This window comes from Salvelinus namaycush, chromosome 7 (assembly GCF_016432855.1).
Source record: "Salvelinus namaycush isolate Seneca chromosome 7, SaNama_1.0, whole genome shotgun sequence".
In the NCBI taxonomy this organism is placed as follows: domain Eukaryota; kingdom Metazoa; phylum Chordata; class Actinopteri; order Salmoniformes; family Salmonidae; genus Salvelinus; species Salvelinus namaycush.
This window is the reverse complement of record NC_052313.1, coordinates 4,008,483-4,031,961: the sequence shown is the minus strand read 5'-3', so window position 1 is coordinate 4,031,961 and position 23,479 is coordinate 4,008,483. Positions and strand designations below refer to the sequence as shown.

Here is a 23,479-nt window from a genome sequence, read left to right as displayed (position 1 = left end):
CGCTGTTTTGAAGCCATGGCACCTCCATCTTTGTACTTCCCCACTGCTGTAAGACATTTGAAGCTATAGAAAAATGCATGTCAACTTAATTTAAAAAAAACATTTATTCTATTAGACACCTGAATGTGTACTTTTACATTATATTATTATGTGAGCAAAACATAAAAAAATAAAGTCCATTTTTTTAGAAAGTTCTAATGTCCCCAAAACAACAAAAATACTTTTGATGTACTTTTGGCCTTGAAACTTTTAATTGCAAGACTGTAGAAATCCATTTATTTCTATGGAGGACTGCTTCTTCTGGGGAGTGCCAATATGGCTGACCAGTGGCTTCCAAGCCTATCATTGGCCAATACATAACAATTAGCATTCCAGGGTTTATATACATCATTAGTTTCAGCTCATGAACTTTGACCTCTAGTTAAAGTTTATTCATTGGCGTTCATTCCGAAGATGATAAGAGATAAAATTATAGTTATGTTCTTAAAGAACTGAGGTAGTTAAGTGATTAATTGATATGATTTACAAAATGAATAAACATTTTGGTAATTTAGCAGACGGTCCTATCCATCTTATACAGGCAGTGCATTCAAAAGGTAGGTAACAACCACATATCACCGTCAAAACACTATAGAACTTTCACTACATTAACATATTTCTACCAAAATACCATCTCAGTTCAATAAAAATTGGACACATTTCTTTCCGTGTAAATTATTTAATGGCAACGAGTGAGCATGTTAAAGGAAAGAAAGATCCTGTCAGCTCTGATTTGGCACGTTCAGTTAAAGTAAAGGAGGGAATAAAACAGAACACAACATTTCCTTATTCATAACATCAAATTATATTCCATGGACATGTTCAAAGGAGACAAAAATACAGCGGTTCATTTCCAAATGGCACCCTATTCCCTTGATATAGAGCACTACTTTTGACCAAGGCCCTTGGTCAAAAGAGAATAGGTTGCCATTTGAAACAGACAGCGACAAAACACAAACCACTCGGGTTGTTGACCCCCAAAGTAGGCCTCAATGCCATATTCTCCAACAAAGAAAATACCACTAATATTAATAATACTAAATATGTCATCTAATAACCTCTGTGATAGGATCCTCATCACTTATATTAAAACTACAGATTTTTGGGCTTTTCAGGCTCTCGAATGAAGGCAGCCAATCGCCAACGGCAACCATTTTTCCACTAAGGAGTGCGTCCTAAAATAGCACCCTATACGCTATGTAGTGTGCTACTTTTGACCTGATCCCATAGTGGCTCTTGTGCACTATATAGGGAATAGGGTGTCATTTGGAATGCAAAACCAATAATTAATTTCTCCCTTCACACAGTGACCACTGATCCTGCCATTGACTGGGTTTGGAGGGGTAAACGGCCCTATCCAACCTTGTTAGATCAGTGGTTACTTCAGCAAAGGAAAGGCCACAGGATGCATTAAACAGGGTTCAGGCCTTTTTTACAGCACCAAATCAAAAGGCTTGAAAAGCAACAATCACAATACTCTAGAATGGCTTCCTATCCTCATTCCCGTTCCTTCATTCTCACTGCCAGCGTCCTGAGAGAATGTCTGCGACTCAACTTGCACCCTATTCCCTATGTAGTGCCCTACTTTTGACCAAGGCCATACATCTCTGGTCAATAGTGGAGCACTATGTAGGGAATAGGGTGCCATTTGAGAAGCACACAAACTGGTAGGTTAAAACAATATGGTGGAACCAATTAAACCTATCAATTCCATTGAACCAATTAAATCTATCAATTCCATTGAACCAATTAAACCATTCCATTGAACCAATTAAACATATCCATTCCATTGAACCAATTAAACATATCCATTCCATTGAACCAATTAAATCTATCAATTCCATTGAACCAATTAAACATATCCATTCCATTGAACAAATTAAACATATCCATTCCATTGAACCAATTAAATCTATCAATTCCATTGAACCAATTAAATCTATCAATTCCATTGAACCAATTAAATCTATCAATTCCATTGAACCAATTAAATCTATCAATTCCATTGAACCAATTAAACCATTCCATTGAACCAATTAAACCATTCCATTGAACCAATTAAACATATCAATTCCATTGAACCAATTCAACCATTCCATTGAACCAATTAAACCTATCCATTCCATTGAACCAATTAAACCTATCAATTCCAGAAAGCTGTCTGCGTTGATGAAGGGAGAAAAAGAAAAAGAAAGGAAATGAGGTCATTTAAAATAGAAGGTCAGCAGGTGCATTTCTCCTCAGGCGCTTCCAAATAAACGGGACTGAATCAAGAAGACCTTTTGTTAAAGAAACAGAACACGTCACAGGACACAGTCTGATAAATAACATCTCTGGCTTGGGGGGGGGGGGGGGGGGGTTTACTGAAACACTGAGTTTATATCATTCCTGACATTTTAAATCTGCACATCCTGTACAGTCTATGAATAGGCACTTTTAAATAAGCTCTTTGTTAGATGTGTTCTTTCATGGTTTTCTTTTGCTGTGACACACGGCAGTGTCACAATGATTCTGGGTCACACACGGCAGTGTCACAATGGTTCTGGGTCAGCGCTGGAGATCGGCAACAACCAGGTGAAGCCAAGATGCATTCTGGATCTTGTAGTCCCGTCGGAAGGAGTTGTCCTCCTTTAGTAGCTGTAGTAGATGAACAGTCCCAAATGAACCCCTAGACCCTAGACCCTTGAGGGGATCTGAGATGATATGACAGGTGTAATCAATATGGGCTTAGTTCCAACCGGCCGTCTGATATGCTAGGTGGAAGTTTCACCATATTGCTTGAATCAATCATATCCTCTTAGATCTCTACAAGGGTCTAGGGGTGGATTTGGGATTAGGCAATAGACAGCATATAGAGCAGTGGAATGAGAAGGCTGGATGCTGCTTGAAGGGGACAGGAGAAAAACGGGGTTCGGTTGGAGGAACTGAGAGAGAGGAGGGGAGGGGACGGGAGGGGAGGGGAGGGGAGGGGAGGGGAGGGGGGGGTAGTTTACGAAGACTTCTCTTTCTTTGCTCTCGGCGAATCGGCTCCGTTGGAACTCACTCCGTTCACTCCATTGGCTGCCAACGACAGAGGATGAAGTCAATGTTCTCGGAGCAAACGACAGGTGAAGAATGGATACAAAATGACTAGAGCTAAAGCAAAATTACCCAGCTCTACTTGCAGTATTAACACCCGTTTTAACCCTAACCAACATATTCAAGGGGCGGCAGGTAGCTTAGTGGTTAGAGCATTAGGCCAGTAACCGAAAGGATGCTAGATCGAATCCCCGAGCTTACAAGGTAAAAATCTGTCGTTCTGACAAAGCAGTTAACCCACTGTTCCCCGGTAGGCCGTCATTGTAAATAAGAAATTGTTCTTAACTGACTTCCCTAGTTAAATAAAAATTCTAGATGGATCCGATTAAAAAGCATCTTAAAAGCAGAGAAAGAACACGATGTGTTAACTTAGACAACATCCTCTGGTAGCAACGTGACTCACCTTTGTCTTTCTTGGACTTGGTCTTGGGCGCTTGGAGCTTCTTGGGTTTCAGGGCCTGGGGCTGGGCCTGCTCTCTCCACCTCCTCAGCTGGAAGTTGATGAATTTCCACATCATGAATGCTTGAGTCACACAGATGGTAGCTAGCACAGCGATCCTGTGGACAGAAGACTGTAGTTAGACACAGAGATCCTGAGGAGAGACGGTAGGTAGACACAGCGATCCTGAGAAGAGACGGTAGTTAGACACAGCGATCCTGAGAAGAGAAGAGACGGTAGTTAGACACAGCGATCCTGAGAAGAGAAGGTAGTTAGACACAGCGATCCTGAGAAGAGAAGGTAGTTAGACACAGCGATCCTGAGAAGTGAAGAGACGGTAGTTAGACACAGCGATCCTGAGAAGTGAAGAGACGGTAGTTAGACACAGCGATCCTGAGAAGAGAAGAGACGGTAGTTAGACACAGCGATCCTGAGGAGAGACGGTAGTTAGACACAGCGATCCTGAGGAGAGACGGTAGTTAGACACAGCGATCCTGAGGAGAGACGGTAGTTAGACACAGCGATCCTGAGGAGAGACGGTAGTTAGACACAGCGATCCTGAGGAGAGACGGTAGTTAGACACAGCGATCCTGAGGAGAGACGGTAGTTAGACACAGCGATCCTGAGGAGAGACGGTAGTTAGACACAGCGATCCTGAGGAGAGACGGTAGTTAGACACAGCGATCCTGAGGAGAGACGGTAGTTAGACACAGCGATCCTGAGAAGAGACGGTAGTTAGACACAGCGATCCTGAGAAGAGACGGTAGTTAGACACAGCGATCCTGAGAAGAGAAGAGACGGTAGTTAGACACAGCGATCCTGAGAAGAGAAGAGACGGTAGTTAGACACAGCGATCCTGAGAAGAGAAGAGACGGTAGTTAGACACAGCGATCCTGAGAAGAGACGGTAGTTAGACACAGCGATCCTGAGGAGAGAAGGTAGTTAGACACAGCGATCCTGAGAAGTGAAGAGACGGTAGTTAGACACAGCGATCCTGAGAAGAGACGGTAGTTAGACACAGCGATCCTGAGAAGAGACGGAAGTTAGACACAGCGATCCTGAGAAGTGAAGAGACGGTAGTTAGACACAGCGATCCTGAGAAGAGAAGAGACGGTAGTTAGACACAGCGATCCTGAGAAGAGAAGAGACGGTAGTTAGACACAGCGATCCTGAGAAGAGACGGTAGTTAGACACAGCGATCCTGAGAAGAGACGGAAGTTAGACACAGCGATCCTGAGGAGAGACGGTAGTTAGACACAGCGATCCTGAGAAGAGACGGTAGTTAGACACAGCGATCCTGAGAAGAGACGGTAGTTAGACACAGCGATCCTGAGAAGAGAAGAGACGGTAGTTAGACACAGCGATCCTGAGAAGAGAAGAGACGGTAGTTAGACACAGCGATCCTGAGAAGAGAAGAGACGGTAGTTAGACACAGCGATCCTGAGAAGAGACGGTAGTTAGACACAGCGATCCTGAGAAGAGACGGTAGTTAGACACAGCGATCCTGAGGAGAGAAGGTAGTTAGACACAGCGATCCTGAGAAGTGAAGAGACGGTAGTTAGACACAGCGATCCTGAGAAGTGAAGAGACGGTAGTTAGACACAGCGATCCTGAGAAGAGACGGTAGTTAGACACAGCGATCCTGAGAAGAGAAGAGACGGTAGTTAGACACAGCGATCCTGAGAAGAGACGGTAGTTAGACACAGCGATCCTGAGAAGAGACGGAAGTTAGACACAGCGATCCTGAGAAGAGAAGGTAGTTAGACACAGCGATCCTGAGAAGTGAAGAGACGGTAGTTAGACACAGCGATCCTGAGAAGTGAAGAGACGGTAGTTAGACACAGCGATCCTGAGAAGAGAAGAGACGGTAGTTAGACACAGCGATCCTGAGGAGAGACGGTAGGTAGACACAGCGATCCTGAGAAGAGAAGAGACGGTAGTTAGACACAGCGATCCTGAGGAGAGACGGTAGTTAGACACAGCGATCCTGAGGAGAGACGGTAGTTAGACACAGCGATCCTGAGGAGAGACGGTAGTTAGACACAGCGATCCTGAGGAGAGACGGTAGTTAGACACAGCGATCCTGAGGAGAGACGGTAGTTAGACACAGCGATCCTGAGGAGAGACGGTAGTTAGACACAGCGATCCTGAGAAGAGACGGTAGTTAGACACAGCGATCCTGAGAAGAGAAGAGACGGTAGTTAGACACAGCGATCCTGAGAAGAGACGGTAGTTAGACACAGCGATCCTGAGAAGAGACGGTAGTTAGACACAGCGATCCTGAGAAGAGACGGTAGTTAGACACAGCGATCCTGAGGAGAGACGGTAGTTAGACACAGCGATCCTGAGGAGAGACGGTAGTTAGACACAGCGATCCTGAGAAGAGAAGAGACGGTAGTTAGACACAGCGATCCTGAGAAGAGACGGTAGTTAGACACAGCGATCCTGAGAAGTGAAGAGACGGTAGTTAGACACAGCGATCCTGAGAAGTGAAGAGACGGTAGTTAGACACAGCGATCCTGAGAAGAGACGGTAGTTAGACACAGCGATCCTGAGAAGAGAAGAGACGGTAGTTAGACACAGCGATCCTGAGAAGAGACGGTAGTTAGACACAGCGATCCTGAGAAGAGACGGAAGTTAGACACAGCGATCCTGAGAAGAGAAGGTAGTTAGACACAGCGATCCTGAGAAGAGACGGTAGTTAGACACAGCGATCCTGAGAAGTGAAGAGACGGTAGTTAGACACAGCGATCCTGAGAAGAGAAGAGACGGTAGTTAGACACAGCGATCCTGAGGAGAGACGGTAGTTAGACACACCAAATATCACATTTGAGGTAATAGTCAAACTGGCTCGGGACTGTTAGAGCACCATTACAGTCGACGTGGCTCATTTCTTACTAGACTCTGTTCCTAATCCCCTTTTCTCTACCATCTGAAAGGACTTCATGGAAATACAATGAGACAATTACCTCCCTACTACAACTAGTTAATTGTCTTTAGTTAAGTTTCACTCCGGCCAAGCCACCCCATTACACGCTCTCTCTCTCACCGAACTAGGAGCACGTTGAAGTTTCCGTTGACCAGGTCCAGTCCCTGTTGATCAGCGTTGGACAGGCCGAAGCCCACAGTCAGGACAGACAGGGACAGGGTGAGCAGCCGTCCGAGGACAAACAGCACCGCCCAGATGGTGAACCTTGTAGAGAGACAGACACGTCTTACATGACCATAACATCCTGTCTACTTTCTCAACACAAGACCTGTAGTAGACTGACTGTCTAATAGATAAACAACATCTAACACAAGACCTGTAGACTGACCAATATATAAACACTACCTAACACAAGACCTGTAGTAGACTGTCTAATAGATAAACACTATCTAACACAAGACCTGTAGTAGACTGACCACTAGATAAACACTATCTAACACAAGACCTGTAGACTGACCACTAGATAAACACTATCTAACACACAAGACCTGTAGTAGACTGACTAATAGATAAACAACATCTAACACAAGACCTGTAGTAGACTGACTAATAGATAAACAACATCTAACACAAGACCTGTAGTAGACTGACTGTCTAATAGATAAACAACATCTAACACAAGACCTGTAGACTGACCAATATATAAACACTAACTAACACAAGACCTGTAGTAGACTGTCTAATAGATAAACACTATCTAACACAAGACCTGTAGACTGACCAATATATAAACACTAACTAACACAAGACCTGTAGACTGACCAATATATAAACACTATCTAACACAAGACCTGTAGACTGTCTAATAGATAAACAACATCTAACACAAGACCTGTAGACTGACCAATATATAAACACTAACTAACACAAGACCTGTAGTAGACTGTCTAATAGATAAACACTATCTAACACAAGACCTGTAGACTGACCAATATATAAACACTAACTAACACAAGACCTGTAGTAGACTGTCTAATAGATAAACACTACCTAACACAAGACCTGTAGTAGACTGTCTAATAGATAAACACTAACTAACACAAGACCTGTAGACTGACCAATATATAAACACTAACTAACACAAGACCTGTAGACTGACCAATATATAAACACTAACTAACACAAGACCTGTAGACTGTCTAATAGATAAACACTAACTAACACAAGACCTGTAGACTGACCAATATATAAACACTAACTAACACAAGACCTGTAATAGACTGTCTAATAGATAAACACTATCTAACACAAGACCTGTAGACTGACCAATATATAAACACTAACTAACACAAGACCTGTAGACTGACCAATAGATAAACACTATCTAACACAAGACCTGTAGACTGACCAATAGATAAACACTACCTAACACAAGACCTGTAGTAGACTGTCTAATAGATAAACACTAACTAACACAAGACCTGTAGACTGACCAATATATAAACACTAACTAACACAAGACCTGTAGTAGACTGTCTAATAGATAAACACTACCTAACACAAGACCTGTAGACTGACTCCTAACATCCTTGTCTAAAATGCCAAGTTGTCTTTATAGGGACATTTTGTTGTAGGGCTTTGAAGTGTGCTGTGTGACCTCAACTCACCCAGTCTGTCTCTCTGTGTGTGTGTGTTCACCCAGTCTGTCTCTCTGTGTGTGTGTGTGTGTGTGTGTGTGTGTGTGTGTGTGTGTGTGTGTGTGTTCACCCAGTCTGTCTCTCTGTGTCTGTGTGTGTGTGTGTGTGTGTGTGTGTGTGTGTGTGTGTGTGTGTGTGTGTGTGTGTGTGTGTTCACCCAATCTGTCTCTCTGTGTGTGTGTGTGTGTGTGTGTGTCTGTTCACCCAGTCTGTCTGTCTCTGTGTGTGTGTGTGTGTGTGTGTGTGTTCACCCAATCTGTCTCTCTGTGTGTGTGTGTGTGTGTGTATGTGTATGTGTATGTGTATGTGTATGTGTGTGTGTGTGTGTGTGTGTGTGTGTGTGTGTGTTCACCCAGTCTGTCTCCTCTCGTTGCTGAAGTAGACCAGACGGGACACGTGGAAGAGAAGCTCTACGAAGCAGTGCAACACCAGCAGGACCAGAGCCAGACGATTCAGACTGGAAGACACAAAATGGACGCCGTTAGATCCCTCTGTTACCACAGTAATGACAACTAATTAGACGGTCGTGCCTCAGAGAGGTAAGGAAATACTTGGCCTTTCTTTGGCTAGAAAAGTGCTATTTTAACCACTAACCCGAGCCTTGCTATGATGTGTCAATTTCCAACCATCTAATTGTCATATCAAAAAAGAGGAGCTCGTGGACAGAGTAGAAATGTAGTCGGCCCTCTGTTCCAACCTCCCCGCTGTAGTCATCCCTCTGTTCCAACCTCCCCGCTGTAGTCGTCCCTCTGTTCCAACCTCCCCGCTGTAGTCGGCCCTCTGTTCCAACCTCCCCGCTGTAGTCGGCCCTCTGTTCCAACCTCCCCGCTGTAGTCGGCCCTCTGTTCCAACCTCCCCGCTGTAGTCGGCCCTCTGTTCCAACCTCCCCGCTGTAGTCGGCCCTCTGTTCCAACCTCCCCGCTGTAGTCGTCCCTCTGTTCCAACCTCCCCGCTGTAGTCGTCCCTCTGTTCCAACCTCCCCGCTGTAGTCGTCCCTCTGTTCCAACCTCCCCGCTGTAGTCGTCCCTCTGTTCCAACCTCCCCGCTGTAGTCGTCCCTCTGTTCCAACCTCCCCGCTGTAGTCGGCCCTCTGTTCCAACCTCCCCGCTGTAGTCGGCCCTCTGTTCCAACCTCCCCGCTGTAGTCGGCCCTCTGTTCCAACCTCCCCGCTGTAGTCGGCCCTCTGTTCCAACCTCCCCGCTGTAGTCGGCCCTCTGTTCCAACCTCCCCGCTGTAGTCGGCCCTCTGTTCCAACCTCCCCGCTGTAGTCGGCCCTCTGTTCCAACCTCCCCGCTGTAGTCGGCCCTCTGTTCCAACCTCCCCGCTGTAGTCGGCCCTCTGTTCCAACCTCCCCGCTGTAGTCGGCCCTCTGTTCCAACCTCCCCGCTGTAGTCGGCCCTCTGTTCCAACCTCCCCGCTGTAGTCGGCCCTCTGTTCCAACCTCCCCGCTGTAGTCGGCCCTCTGTTCCAACCTCCCCGCTGTAGTCGGCCCTCTGTTCCAACCTCCCCGCTGTAGTCGGCCCTCTGTTCCAACCTCCCCGCTGTAGTCATCCCTCTGTTCCAACCTCCCCGCTGTAGTCATCCCTCTGTTCCAACCTCCCCGCTGTAGTCAGCCCTCTGTTCCAACCTCCCCGCTGTAGTCGTCCCTCTGTTCCAACCTCCCCGCTGTAGTCGTCCCTCTGTTCCAACCTCCCCGCTGTAGTCGTCCCTCTGTTCCAACCTCCCCGCTGTAGTCGTCCCTCTGTTCCAACCTCCCCGCTGTAGTCGTCCCTCTGTTCCAACCTCCCCGCTGTAGTCATCCCTCTGTTCCAACCTCCCTGCTGTAGTCATCCCTCTGTTCCAACCTCCCTGCTGTAGTCATCCCTCTGTTCCAACCTCCCTGCTGTAGTCATCCCTCTGTTCCAACCTCCCTGCTGTAGTCATCCCTCTGTTCCAACCTCCCTGCTGTAGTCATCCCTCTGTTCCAACCTCCCTGCTGTAGTCATCCCTCTGTTCCAACCTCCCTGCTGTAGTCATCCCTCTGTTCCAACCTCCCTGCTGTAGTCATCCCTCTGTTCCAACCTCCCTGCTGTAGTCATCCCTCTGTTCCAACCTCCCTGCTGTAGTCGGCCCTCTGTTCCAACCTCCCTGCTGTAGTCGGCCCTCTGTTCCAACCTCCCTGCTGTAGTCATCCCTCTGTTCCAACCTCAAGCCTGTGTGTGTAAGCGTCTTTCAGAGGGGTAGAGAAAGTGGAGGTCGATTTTCCACTGGACTTTTTGTGTACAATTGAACAAAACAGTAATCTTCCAGTGTTGTTGATGTGAACCAGTCTTACTTGAGGATGTAGGCTCCTGCGATGTGGACTAAGTACAGAGCGATATACACCAACTGACGGGGAATATCCTCCTACAAACAAACAGCAAAGAGACAGGATTTCAGGAAAAAAAAACTGCTTAGGACACGGCTGACTTCACACCGTAACGACGACAAGTAAAATGGTGGTCAAAATGTTTCAGCTTCTTTTGAAACACAAATATTAATTCAGCAAGGGACTCACTTGTGAGTTTAGTCAGTTCAACCCAAATAGTACACGTAGTACACAAACAGACTTTAAATACTCACTTTCTTGGTCTTCTGGAAGTAGAGCTCGGGGAGAGCGTGAAGCCAGTAGCCCATCTGACTGATAAAATAGAACTTCATCTGGAACCTACAAGCAGGACAAAACACCACGTCCATTCTAGCATCATTACCTTATATTTTTAGTTCATTTAGCAGACACTTCGAGAGCGACTTAATAAAATACTAAAAAGTGAATTCAACTCAGGTAGGTAAGACAATGGTTATAGTAGCATTTTGCACATACAAAAAACAGAGCAGCTATAATTTGCTATCAAATAGTACTAGACGGTTTACACACAGAGGTACCTAGGAGAAGTCATGCTGAGTGATATGATTTCACTCATTCCATATAGGAGTGTTTGAAGAAAACGCCCCCAACTCCTATTTAAAAAAAAAAAAAACGTATCCAACTCCTATTAAAATTAAAAAATGCATCCAACTCCTATTTAAAAAAAAAAAAAACGTATCCAACTCCTATTAAATTAAAAAACGCCCCCAAAAACGTTAAGTCCCTTATTTAGGGAACTTTGAGCCGTTCTGGACCGGTTCCGACTGACATATTTGTGTACAGAGCGCTCTGTAAACGGTGCAACATTAACGGCTGTACACTCCGTTCTGTTTGTCCCTCTTCGCATGCCGCTCTCATCTGAGATGCAGAATGGGAAATCTGACATATTTGCATAGAGAGCGACAAGTCACTTTCCTGGCCTATCCAGACAAAGGATACATTTCCTGGCCTATCCAGACAAAGGATACATTTCCTGGCCTATCCAGACAAAGGATACATTTCCTGGCCTATCCAGACAAAGGATACATTTCCTGGCCTATCCAGACAAAGGATACATTTCCTGGCCTATCCAGACAAAGGATACATTTCCTCTGGCTGTGATCCTCGCAACTCCTCTTACGATACGGCATATGAAAGGAGAGAGCCTACGGATAGCCCACTCCTCTTACGATACGGAATATGAAAGGAGAGAGCCTACGGATAGCCCACTCCTCTTACGATACGGAATATGAAAGGAGAGAGCCTACGGATAGCCCACTCCTCTTACGATACGGAATATGAAAGGAGAGAGCCTACGGATAGCCCACTCCTCTTACGATACGACATATGAAAGGAGAGAGCCTACGGATAGCCCACTCCTCTTACGATACGACATATGAAAGGAGAGAGCCTACGGATAGCCCACTCCTCTTACGATACGGAATATGAAAGGAGAGAGCCTACGGATAGCCCACTCCTCTTACGATACGACATATGAAAGGAGAGAGCCTACGGATAGCCCACTCCTCTTACGATACGGAATATGAAAGGAGAGAGCCTACGGATAGCCCACTCCTCTTACGATACGACATATGAAAGGAGAGAGCCTACGGATAGCCCACTCCTCTTACGATACGACATATGAAAGGAGAGAGCCTTTCGGTTAGCCCACTCCTCTTACGATACGACATATGAAAGGAGAGAGCCTTTCGGTTAGCCCACTCCTCTTACAATACGACATATGAAAGGAGAGAGCCTACGGATAGCCCACTCCTCTTACGATACGACATATGAAAGGAGAGAGCCTACGGATAGCCCACTCCTCTTACGATACGACATATGAAAGGAGAGAGCCTACGGATAGCCCACTCCTCTTACGATACGGCATATGAAAGGAGAGAGCCTACGGATAGCCCACTCCTCTTACGATACGACATATGAAAGGAGAGAGCCTACGGATAGCCCACTCCTCTTACGATACGGCATATGAAAGGAGAGAGCCTACGGATAGCCCACTCCTCTTACGATACGACATATGAAAGGAGAGAGCCTACGGATAGCCCACTCCTCTTACGATACGGAATATGAAAGGAGAGAGCCTACGGATAGCCCACTCCTCTTACGATACGACATATGAAAGGAGAGAGCCTACGGATAGCCCACTCCTCTTACGATACGGAATATGAAAGGAGAGAGCCTACGGATAGCCCACTCCTCTTACGATACGACATATGAAAGGAGAGAGCCTACGGATAGCCCACTCCTCTTACGATACGACATATGAAAGGAGAGAGCCTACGGATAGCCCACTCCTCTTACGATACGACATATGAAAGGAGAGAGCCTACGGATAGCCCACTCCTCTTACGATACGACATATGAAAGGAGAGAGCCTACGGATAGCCCACTCCTCTTACGATACGACATATGAAAGGAGAGAGCCTACGGATAGCCCACTCCTCTTACGATACGACATATGAAAGGAGAGAGCCTACGGATAGCCCACTCCTCTTACGATACGACATATGAAAGGAGAGAGCCTACGGATAGCCCACTCCTCTTACGATACGACATATGAAAGGAGAGAGCCTACGGATAGCCCACTCCTCTTACGATACGGAATATGAAAGGAGAGAGCCTACGGATAGCCCACTCCTCTTACGATACGGCATATGAAAGGAGAGAGCCTACGGATAGCCCACTCCTCTTACGATACGGCATATGAAAGGAGAGAGCCTACGGATAGCCCACTCCTCTTACGATACGGCATATGAAAGGAGAGAGCCTACGGATAGCCCACTCCTCTTACGATACGACATATGAAAGGAGAGAGCCTACGGATAGCCCACTCCTCTTACGATACGGAATATGAAAGGAGAGAGCCTACGGATAGCCCACTCCTCTTACGATACGACATATGAAAGGAGAGAGCCTACGGATAGCCCACTCCTCTTACGATACGACATATGAAAGGAGAGAGCCTACGGATAGCCCACTCCTCTTACGATACGACATATGAAAGGAGAGAGCCTACGGATAGCCCACTCCTCTTACGATACGACATATGAAAGGAGAGAGCCTACGGATAGCCCACTCCTCTTACGATACGACATATGAAAGGAGAGAGCCTACGGATAGCCCACTCCTCTTACGATACGACATATGAAAGGAGAGAGCCTACGGATAGCCCACTCCTCTTACGATACGACATATGAAAGGAGAGAGCCTACGGATAGCCCACTCCTCTTACGATACGACATATGAAAGGAGAGAGCCTACGGATAGCCCACTCCTCTTACGATACGACATATGAAAGGAGAGAGCCTACGGATAGCCCACTCCTCTTACGATACGACATATGAAAGGAGAGAGCCTACGGATAGCCCACTCCTCTTACGATACGGCATATGAAAGGAGAGAGCCTACGGATAGCCCACTCCTCTTACGATACGGCATATGAAAGGAGAGAGCCTACGGATAGCCCACTCCTCTTACGATACGACATATGAAAGGAGAGAGCCTACGGATAGCCCACTCCTCTTACGATACGACATATGAAAGGAGAGAGCCTACGGATAGCCCACTCCTCTTACGATACGGAATATGAAAGGAGAGAGCCTACGGATAGCCCACTCCTCTTACGATACGACATATGAAAGGAGAGAGCCTACGGATAGCCCACTCCTCTTACGATACGACATATGAAAGGAGAGAGCCTACGGATAGCCCACTCCTCTTACGATACGGCATATGAAAGGAGAGAGCCTACGGATAGCCCACTCCTCTTACGATACGGCATATGAAAGGAGAGAGCCTACGGATAGCCCACTCCTCTTACGATACGACATATGAAAGGAGAGAGCCTACGGATAGCCCACTCCTCTTACGATACGACATATGAAATGAGAGAGCCTACGGATTGCATCTCAAGCAGTAGAATCTCACCGTGACGTTCTCAGATGGGTTTAGAGCTCTCAACATGAAAGAATACTAAATCATTTTGTAGAATTGAAAAAAAAGACCAGTTCTCTCTCTCTCGGTCACAGAAGGACAAATACCACGCTGTGTTTAAAGCTGAAGTTGTAACGAGTAAGCATGCATTTGAAATGACACCTTTGCATTAGTCAGAGGACGCTGGGCTGAACATTGTCTGTCAGTTCCATGAAATGGTCCCAAGCTTGTCATTAAACACGATCATATGTATATGTACAGTTAGAAGGTGAAATATTATAGTATGACGTTTATAAAATGTGATTGTAACTACATCACCCCAACTGATTTGTCATATTTTCATCATATTTGTACGGTGTACTTGAGTTCGTGTCCTCAGAAATGACTTCACCTCAGCCAAGTATAACTAAGTTGACCAGAAAGGTGAGATTGTAAACTTTGTCAGTATAAGCATTACTAGGTATTGTTTATGGCTCTCATGATAAACAATTACTTTTTTTGGTATGTCTATATAGGCAGAAATCTACATTGACATTATACTTAACTATGGAAATCCTGTGACTAACACAAGAACTATCAGAAGCTAGAATAAGCAGAAAGGTTTCCACAGAGATACTTATTAAGAGAACTAATGAACTCTGGGTAGAAACGCTCCATCTGTGTGTTTAAACAAACCCACCCACTCCTATGCAAAAATCCCACCAGTTGACGTTAGTTGACAACGGGAACTGAGGAGGACTGAGAATGATGAGCGTTGGCCCTTACAAGGAAACAACAACTAAGACGATATGAGGACTGAACGATGAGCGTTGGCCCTTACAAGGAAACAACAACTAAGACGATATGAGGACTGAACGATGAGCGTTGGCCCTTACAAGGAAACAACAACTAAGACGATATGAGGACTGAACGATGAGCGTTGGCCCTTACAAGGAAACAACAACTAAGACGATATGAGGACTGAACGATGAGCGTTGGCCCTTACAAGGAAACAACAACTAAGACGATATGAGGACTGAACGATGAGCGTTGGCCCTTACAAGGAAACAACAACTAAGACGATATGAGGACTGAACGATGAGCGTTGGCCCTTACAAGGAAACAACAACTAAGACGATATGAGGACTGAACGATGAGCGTTGGCCCTTACAAGGAAACAACAACTAAGACGATATGAGGACTGAACGATGAGCGTTGGCCCTTACAAGGAAACAATAAATAAGACGATATGAGGACTGAACGATGAGCGTTGGCCCTTACAAGGAAACAACAACTAAGACGATATGAGGACTGAACGATGAGCGTTGGCCCTTACAAGGAAACAACAACTAAGACGATATGAGGACTGAACGATGAGCGTTGGCCCTTACAAGGAAACAACAACTAAGAGGATATGTAAAACAGTCAGATTTAATTGTACATGTTTGATCTAGCTCTTAAAGGGACAGTACCCAGTCTGATGGGCCTTTCGTACAATGTATGGGTTCAGGACTTACGGCATCAGGGTATGAGGGTATCCATCCCACAGACTCACTGGGTTGGACAGGAAATTCTCCTGGAAGAGAAACAAAAAGTCACACACACACACACACACACACACACACACCAATCAGATGGTCTTAAACAAACAGGAACACCCACTAGCCCAGTAAACAAAACAGCCCAGAATGTAGACCATTTAAAAACCCACCTACATCTTACACACACACACACAGTTAGACACAACCGATAATCCAGTAAACAGAGAGTTGAAAAGCACATACAGACATGAGGATGCTGGTTCCCCATCCGAAGGAGAACAGGTAGAAGACAGAGAGCTGGCCCGACTCGTTGAACTTGCTGTGCTTGGTCTTAGAGAAGTGCATCTTTCGGTTGATCTTCTGCATAACAAACAGACAGAGAGGGGTTAGAGGTGGCGGTGTATAGACAGAGAGAGGTTAGAGGTGGCGGTGTATAGATAGAGAGGTTAGAGGTGGTGGTTAGAGGTGGTGGTGTATAGATAGAGAGAGGTTAGAGGTGGTGGTTAGAGGTGGTGGTGTATAGATAGAGAGAGGTTAGAGGTGGCGGTGTATAGACAGAGAGGGGTTAGAGGTGGTGGTGAGAGGTGGTGGTGTATAGACAGAGAGGGGTTAGAGGTGGCGGTGTATAGACAGAGAGGGGTTAGAGGTGGTGGTGTATAGACAGAGAGGGGTTAGAGGTGGTGGTTAGAGGTGGTGGTGTATAGATAGAGAGAGGTTAGAGGTGGTGGTTAGAGGTGGTGGTGTATAGATAGAGAGAGGTTAGAGGTGGTGGTTAGAGGTGGTGGTGTATAGATAGAGAGAGGTTAGAGGTGGCGGTGTATAGACAGAGAGAGGTTAGAGGTGGTGGTTAGAGGTGGTGGTGTATAGACAGAGAGAGGTTAGAGGTGGTGGTGTATAGACAGAGAGGGGTTAGAGGCGGCGGTGTATAGACAGAGAGGGGTTAGAGGCGGCGGTGTATAGACAGAGAGGGGTTAGAGGTGGTGGTGTATAGACAGAGAGGGGTTAGAGGCGGCGGTGTATAGACAGAGAGGGGTTAGAGGTAGTGGTTAGAGGTGGCGGTGTATAGACAGGGAGAGGTTAGAGGTGGTGGCGTATAGACAGAGAGGGGTTAGAGGCGGCGGTGTATAGAGAGATGTTAGAGGCGGTGGCGTATAGATAGAGAGAGGTTAGAGGCGGTGGCGTATAGATAGAGAGAGGTTAGAGGCGGTGGTGTATAGATAGAGAGGGGTTAGAGGCGGTGGTGTATAGATAGAGAGAGGTTAGAGGCGGCGGTGTATAGATAGAGAGAGGTTAGAGGCGGTGGTGTATAGATAGAGAGGGGTTAGAGGTGGTGGTGTATAGATAGAGAGAGGTTAGAGGCGGTGGTGTATAGATAGAGAGGGGTTAGAGGCGGTGGTGTATAGATAGAGAGAGGTTAGAGGTGGTGGTGTATAGACAGAGAGGGGTTAGAGGCGGCGGTGTATAGAGAGATGTTAGAGGCGGCGGCGTATAGATAGAGAGAGGTTAGAGGCGGTGGCGTATAGATAGAGAGAGGTTAGAGGCGGTGGTGTATAGATAGAGAGGGGTTAGAGGCGGTGGTGTATAGATAGAGAGAGGTTAGAGGTGGTGGTGTATAGACAGAGAGGGGTTAGAGGCGGCGGTGTATAGATAGAGAGGTGTTAGAGGTGGTGGTGTATAGAGAGCGAGGTTAGAGGTGGCGGTGTATAGAGAGCGAGGTTAGAGGTGGCGGTGTATAGAGAGAGAGGTTAGAGGTGGCGGTGTATAGACAGAGAGAGGTTAGAGGTGGCGGCGTATAGATAGAGAGAGGTTAGAGGTGGTGGTGTATAGATAGAGAGAGGTTAGAGGTGGTGGTGTATAGATAGAGAGAGGTTAGAGGTGGTGGTGTATAGATAGAGAGAGGTTAGAGGTGGTGGTGTATAGACAGAGAGAGGTTAGAGGTGGTGGTGTATAGACAGAGAGAGATTAGAGGTGGTGGTGTATAGACAGAGAGAGGTTAGAGGTGGTGGTGTATAGATAGAGAGAGGTTAGAGGTGGTGGTGTATAGATAGAGAGAGGTTAGAGGTGGTGGTGTATAGATAGAGAGAGGTTAGAGGTGGTGGTGTATAGATAGAGAGAGGTTAGAGGTGGTGGTGTATAGATAGAGAGAGGTTAGAGGTGGTGGTGTATAGATAGAGAGAGGTTAGAGGTGGTGGTGTATAGATAGAGAGAGGTTAGAGGTGGTGGTGTATAGATAGAGAGAGGTTAGAGGTGGTGGTGTATAGATAGAGAGAGGTTAGAGGTGGTGGTGTATAGATAGAGAGAGGTTAGAGGTGGTGGTGTATAGATAGAGAGAGGTTAGAGGTGGTGGTGTATAGATAGAGAGAGGTTAGAGGTGGTGGTGTATAGATAGAGAGAGGTTAGAGGTGGTGGTGTATAGATAGAGAGAGGTTAGAGGTGGTGGTGTATAGATAGAGAGAGGTTAGAGGTGGTGGTGTATAGATAGAGAGAGGTTAGAGGTGGTGGTGTATAGATAGAGAGAGGTTAGAGGTGGTGGTGTATAGATAGAGAGAGGTTAGAGGTGGTGGTGTATAGATAGAGAGAGGTTAGAGGTGGTGGTGTATAGATAGAGAGAGGTTAGAGGTGGTGGTGTATAGATAGAGAGAGGTTAGAGGTGGTGGTGTATAGATAGAGAGAGGTTAGAGGTGGTGGTGTATAGATAGAGAGAGGTTAGAGGTGGTGGTGTATAGATAGAGAGAGGTTAGAGGTGGTGGTGTATAGATAGAGAGAGGTTAGAGGTGGTGGTGTATAGATAGAGAGAGGTTAGAGGTGGTGGTGTATAGATAGAGAGAGGTTAGAGGTGGTGGTGTATAGATAGAGAGAGGTTAGAGGTGGTGGTGTATAGATAGAGAGAGGTTAGAGGTGGTGGTGTATAGATAGAGAGAGGTTAGAGGTGGTGGTGTATAGATAGAGAGAGGTTAGAGGTGGTGGTGTATAGATAGAGAGAGGTTAGAGGTGGTGGTGTATAGATAGAGAGAGGTTAGAGGTGGTGGTGTATAGATAGAGAGAGGTTAGAGGTGGTGGTGTATAGATAGAGAGAGGTTAGAGGTGGTGGTGTATAGATAGAGAGAGGTTAGAGGTGGTGGTGTATAGATAGAGAGAGGTTAGAGGTGGTGGTGTATAGATAGAGAGAGGTTAGAGGTGGTGGTGTATAGATAGAGAGAGGTTAGAGGTGGTGGTGTATAGATAGAGAGAGGTTAGAGGTGGTGGTGTATAGATAGAGAGAGGTTAGAGGTGGTGGTGTATAGATAGAGAGAGGTTAGAGGCGGCGGTGTATAGATAGAGAGAGGTTAGAAGTGGCGGCGTATAGATAGAGAGGTTAGAGGTGGCGGTGTATAGATAGAGAGAGGTTAGAGGTGGTGGCGTATAGATAGAGAGAGGTTAGAGGTGGTGGTGTATAGATAGAGAGAGGTTAGAGGTGGTGGTGTATAGATAGAGAGCGGTTAGAGGTGGTGGTTAGAGGTGGTGGTGTATAGATAGAGAGAGGTTAGAGGTGGCGGCGTATAGATAGAGAGAGGTTAGAGGTAGTGGTTAGAGGTGACGGCGTATAGATAGAGAGAGGTTAGAGGTAGTGGTTAGAGGTGGTGGTGTATAGATAGAGAGAGGTTAGAGGTGGCGGCGTATAGATAGAGAGAGGTTAGAGGTAGTGGTTAGAGGTGGCGGCGTATAGATAGAGAGAGGTTAGAGGTGGTGGTGTATAGATAGAGAGAGGTTAGAGGTGGTGGTGTATAGATAGAGAGCGGTTAGAGGTGGTGGTTAGAGGTGGTGGTGTATAGATAGAGAGAGGTTAGAGGTGGCGGCGTATAGATAGAGAGAGGTTAGATGTAGTGGTTAGAGGTGGCGGCGTATAGATAGAGAGAGGTTAGAGGTAGTGGTTAGAGGTGGTGGTGTATAGATAGAGAGAGGTTAGAGGTGGCGGCGTATAGATAGAGAGAGGTTAGAGGTGGTGGTTAGAGGTGGCGGCGTATAGATAGAGAGAGGTTAGAGGTAGTGGTTAGAGGTGGCGGCGTATAGATAGAGAGAGGTTAGAGGTGGTGGTTAGAGGTGGTGGTGTATAGATAGAGAGAGGTTAGAGGTGGTGGTGTATAGACAGAGAGAGGTTAGAGGTGGTGGTGTATAGATAGAGAGAGGTTAGAGGTGGCGGTGTATAGACAGAGAGAGGTTAGAGGTGGTGGTGTATAGACAGAGAGGGGTTAGAGGCGGCGGTGTATAGACAGAGAGGGGTTAGAGGTAGTGGTTAGAGGTGGCGGTGTATAGACAGGGAGAGGTTAGAGGTGGTGGCGTATAGATAGAGGTTAGAGGTGGTGGTGTATAGACAGAGAGAGGTTAGAGGTGGTGGTGTATAGACAGAGAGGGGTTAGAGGCGGCGGCGTATAGACAGAGAGGGGTTAGAGGTGGCGGTGTATAGACAGAGAGGGGTTAGAGGTGGTGGCGTATAGATAGAGAGAGGTTAGAGGCGGTGGTGTATAGATAGAGAGAGGTTAGAGGCGGTGGCGTATAGATAGAGAGAGGTTAGAGGCGGTGGCGTATAGATAGAGAGAGGTTAGAGGCGGTGGTGTATAGATAGAGAGGGGTTAGAGGTGGTGGTGTATAGATAGAGAGAGGTTAGAGGCGGTGGTGTATAGATAGAGGGGTTAGAGGTGGTGGTGTATAGATAGAGAGAGGTTAGAGGCGGTGGTGTATAGACAGAGAGGGGTTAGAGGCGGCGGTGTATAGAGAGATGTTAGAGGCGGTGGCGTATAGATAGAGAGAGGTTAGAGGCGGCGGCGTATAGATAGAGAGAGGTTAGAGGCGGCGGTGTATAGATAGAGAGAGGTTAGAGGTGGTGGTGTATAGACAGAGAGGGGTTAGAGGTGGTGGCGTATAGACAGAGAGGGGTTAGAGGTGGCGGTGTATAGACAGAGAGGGGTTAGAGGTGGTGGCGTATAGATAGAGGTTAGAGGTGGCGGTGTATAGACAGAGAGAGGTTAGAGGTGGTGGTGTATAGACAGAGAGAGGTTAGAGGTGGTGGTGTATAGACAGAGAGAGGTTAGAGGTGGTGGTGTATAGACAGAGAGAGGTTAGAGGTGGTGGTGTATAGACAGAGAGAGGTTAGAGGTGGTGGTGTATAGACAGAGAGAGGTTAGAGGTGGTGGTGTATAGATAGAGAGAGGTTAGAGGTGGTGGTGTATAGATAGAGAGAGGTTAGAGGTGGTGGTGTATAGATAGAGAGAGGTTAGAGGTGGTGGTGTATAGATAGAGAGAGGTTAGAGGTGGTGGTGTATAGATAGAGAGAGGTTAGAGGTGGTGGTGTATAGATAGAGAGAGGTTAGAGGTGGTGGTGTATAGATAGAGAGAGGTTAGAGGCGGTGGTGTATAGATAGAGAGAGGTTAGAGGCGGTGGTGTATAGATAGAGAGAGGTTAGAGGCGGCGGTGTATAGATAGAGAGGTTAGAGGCGGCGGCGTATAGATAGAGAGGTTAGAGGTGGTGGCGTATAGATAGAGAGAGGTTAGAGGTGGTGGTGTATAGATAGAGAGAGGTTAGAGGTGGTGGCGTATAGATAGAGAGAGGTTAGAGGTGGTGGTGTATAGATAGAGAGAGGTTAGAGGTGGTGGTGTATAGATAGAGAGAGGTTAGAGGTGGTGGTGTATAGATAGAGAGAGGTTAGAGGTGGTGGTGTATAGATAGAGAGCGGTTAGAGGTGGTGGTTAGAGGTGGTGGTGTATAGATAGAGAGAGGTTAGAGGTGGCGGCGTATAGATAGAGAGAGGTTAGAGGTAGTGGTTAGAGGTATAGACAGAGAGGGGTTAGAGGTGGTGGCGTATAGATAGAGAGAGGTTAGAGGTGGCGGTGTATAGACAGAGAGAGGTTAGAGGTGGTGGTGTATAGACAGAGAGAGGTTAGAGGTGGTGGTGTATAGACAGAGAGAGGTTAGAGGTGGTGGTGTATAGACAGAGAGAGGTTAGAGGTGGTGGTGTATAGACAGAGAGAGGTTAGAGGTGGTGGTGTATAGACAGAGAGAGGTTAGAGGTGGTGGTGTATAGATAGAGAGAGGTTAGAGGTGGTGGTGTATAGATAGAGAGAGGTTAGAGGTGGTGGTGTATAGATAGAGAGAGGTTAGAGGTGGTGGTGTATAGATAGAGAGAGGTTAGAGGTGGTGGTGTATAGATAGAGAGAGGTTAGAGGTGGTGGTGTATAGATAGAGAGAGGTTAGAGGTGGTGGTGTATAGATAGAGAGAGGTTAGAGGTGGTGGTGTATAGATAGAGAGAGGTTAGAGGTGGTGGTGTATAGATAGAGAGAGGTTAGAGGTGGTGGTGTATAGATAGAGAGAGGTTAGAGGTGGTGGTGTATAGATAGAGAGAGGTTAGAGGTGGTGGTGTATAGATAGAGAGAGGTTAGAGGTGGTGGTGTATAGATAGAGAGAGGTTAGAGGTGGTGGTGTATAGATAGAGAGAGGTTAGAGGTGGTGGTGTATAGATAGAGAGAGGTTAGAGGTGGTGGTGTATAGATAGAGAGAGGTTAGAGGTGGTGGTGTATAGATAGAGAGAGGTTAGAGGCGGTGGTGTATAGATAGAGAGAGGTTAGAGGCGGCGGTGTATAGATAGAGAGGTTAGAGGCGGCGGTGTATAGATAGAGAGGTTAGAGGTGGTGGCGTATAGATAGAGAGAGGTTAGAGGTGGTGGTGTATAGATAGAGAGAGGTTAGAGGTGGTGGCGTATAGATAGAGAGAGGTTAGAGGTGGTGGTGTATAGATAGAGAGAGGTTAGAGGTGGTGGTGTATAGATAGAGAGAGGTTAGAGGTGGTGGTGTATAGATAGAGAGAGGTTAGAGGTGGTGGTGTATAGATAGAGAGCGGTTAGAGGTGGTGGTTAGAGGTGGTGGTGTATAGATAGAGAGAGGTTAGAGGTGGCGGCGTATAGATAGAGAGAGGTTAGAGGTAGTGGTTAGAGGTGACGGCGTATAGATAGAGAGAGGTTAGAGGTAGTGGTTAGAGGTGGTGGTGTATAGATAGAGAGAGGTTAGAGGTGGCGGCGTATAGATAGAGAGAGGTTAGAGGTAGTGGTTAGAGGTGGCGGCGTATAGATAGAGAGAGGTTAGAGGTGGTGGTGTATAGATAGAGAGAGGTTAGAGGTGGTGGTGTATAGATAGAGAGCGGTTAGAGGTGGTGGTTAGAGGTGGTGGTGTATAGATAGAGAGAGGTTAGAGGTGGCGGCGTATAGATAGAGAGAGGTTAGATGTAGTGGTTAGAGGTGGCGGCGTATAGATAGAGAGAGGTTAGAGGTAGTGGTTAGAGGTGGTGGTGTATAGATAGAGAGAGGTTAGAGGTGGCGGCGTATAGATAGAGAGAGGTTAGAGGTGGTGGTTAGAGGTGGCGGCGTATAGATAGAGAGAGGTTAGAGGTAGTGGTTAGAGGTGACGGCGTATAGATAGAGAGAGGTTAGAG

General features: G+C 46.6%; 1 protein-coding gene across 1 annotated transcript in view; it reads right to left on the bottom strand.

Annotated features, from left to right (window-relative positions):
- Window positions 1-702: 702 nt before the first annotated feature.
- The window catches only part of LOC120050912 (translocating chain-associated membrane protein 1-like 1), a 34,837-nt gene continuing 12,060 nt past the window's right edge, over window positions 703-23,479 (bottom strand). The window contains exons 3-10 of the mRNA XM_038997438.1: window positions 16,262-16,378; window positions 15,995-16,053; window positions 10,784-10,868; window positions 10,497-10,567; window positions 8,535-8,639; window positions 6,606-6,749; window positions 3,521-3,675; window positions 703-3,099 (exon numbers count right to left, since the gene is read on the bottom strand). Of these exons, the coding sequence (XP_038853366.1) occupies window positions 3,029-3,099; window positions 3,521-3,675; window positions 6,606-6,749; window positions 8,535-8,639; window positions 10,497-10,567; window positions 10,784-10,868; window positions 15,995-16,053; window positions 16,262-16,378 (807 nt within the window). The 3' untranslated portion in view covers window positions 703-3,028. The remainder of the gene's footprint in view (window positions 3,100-3,520; window positions 3,676-6,605; window positions 6,750-8,534; window positions 8,640-10,496; window positions 10,568-10,783; window positions 10,869-15,994; window positions 16,054-16,261; window positions 16,379-23,479) is intronic.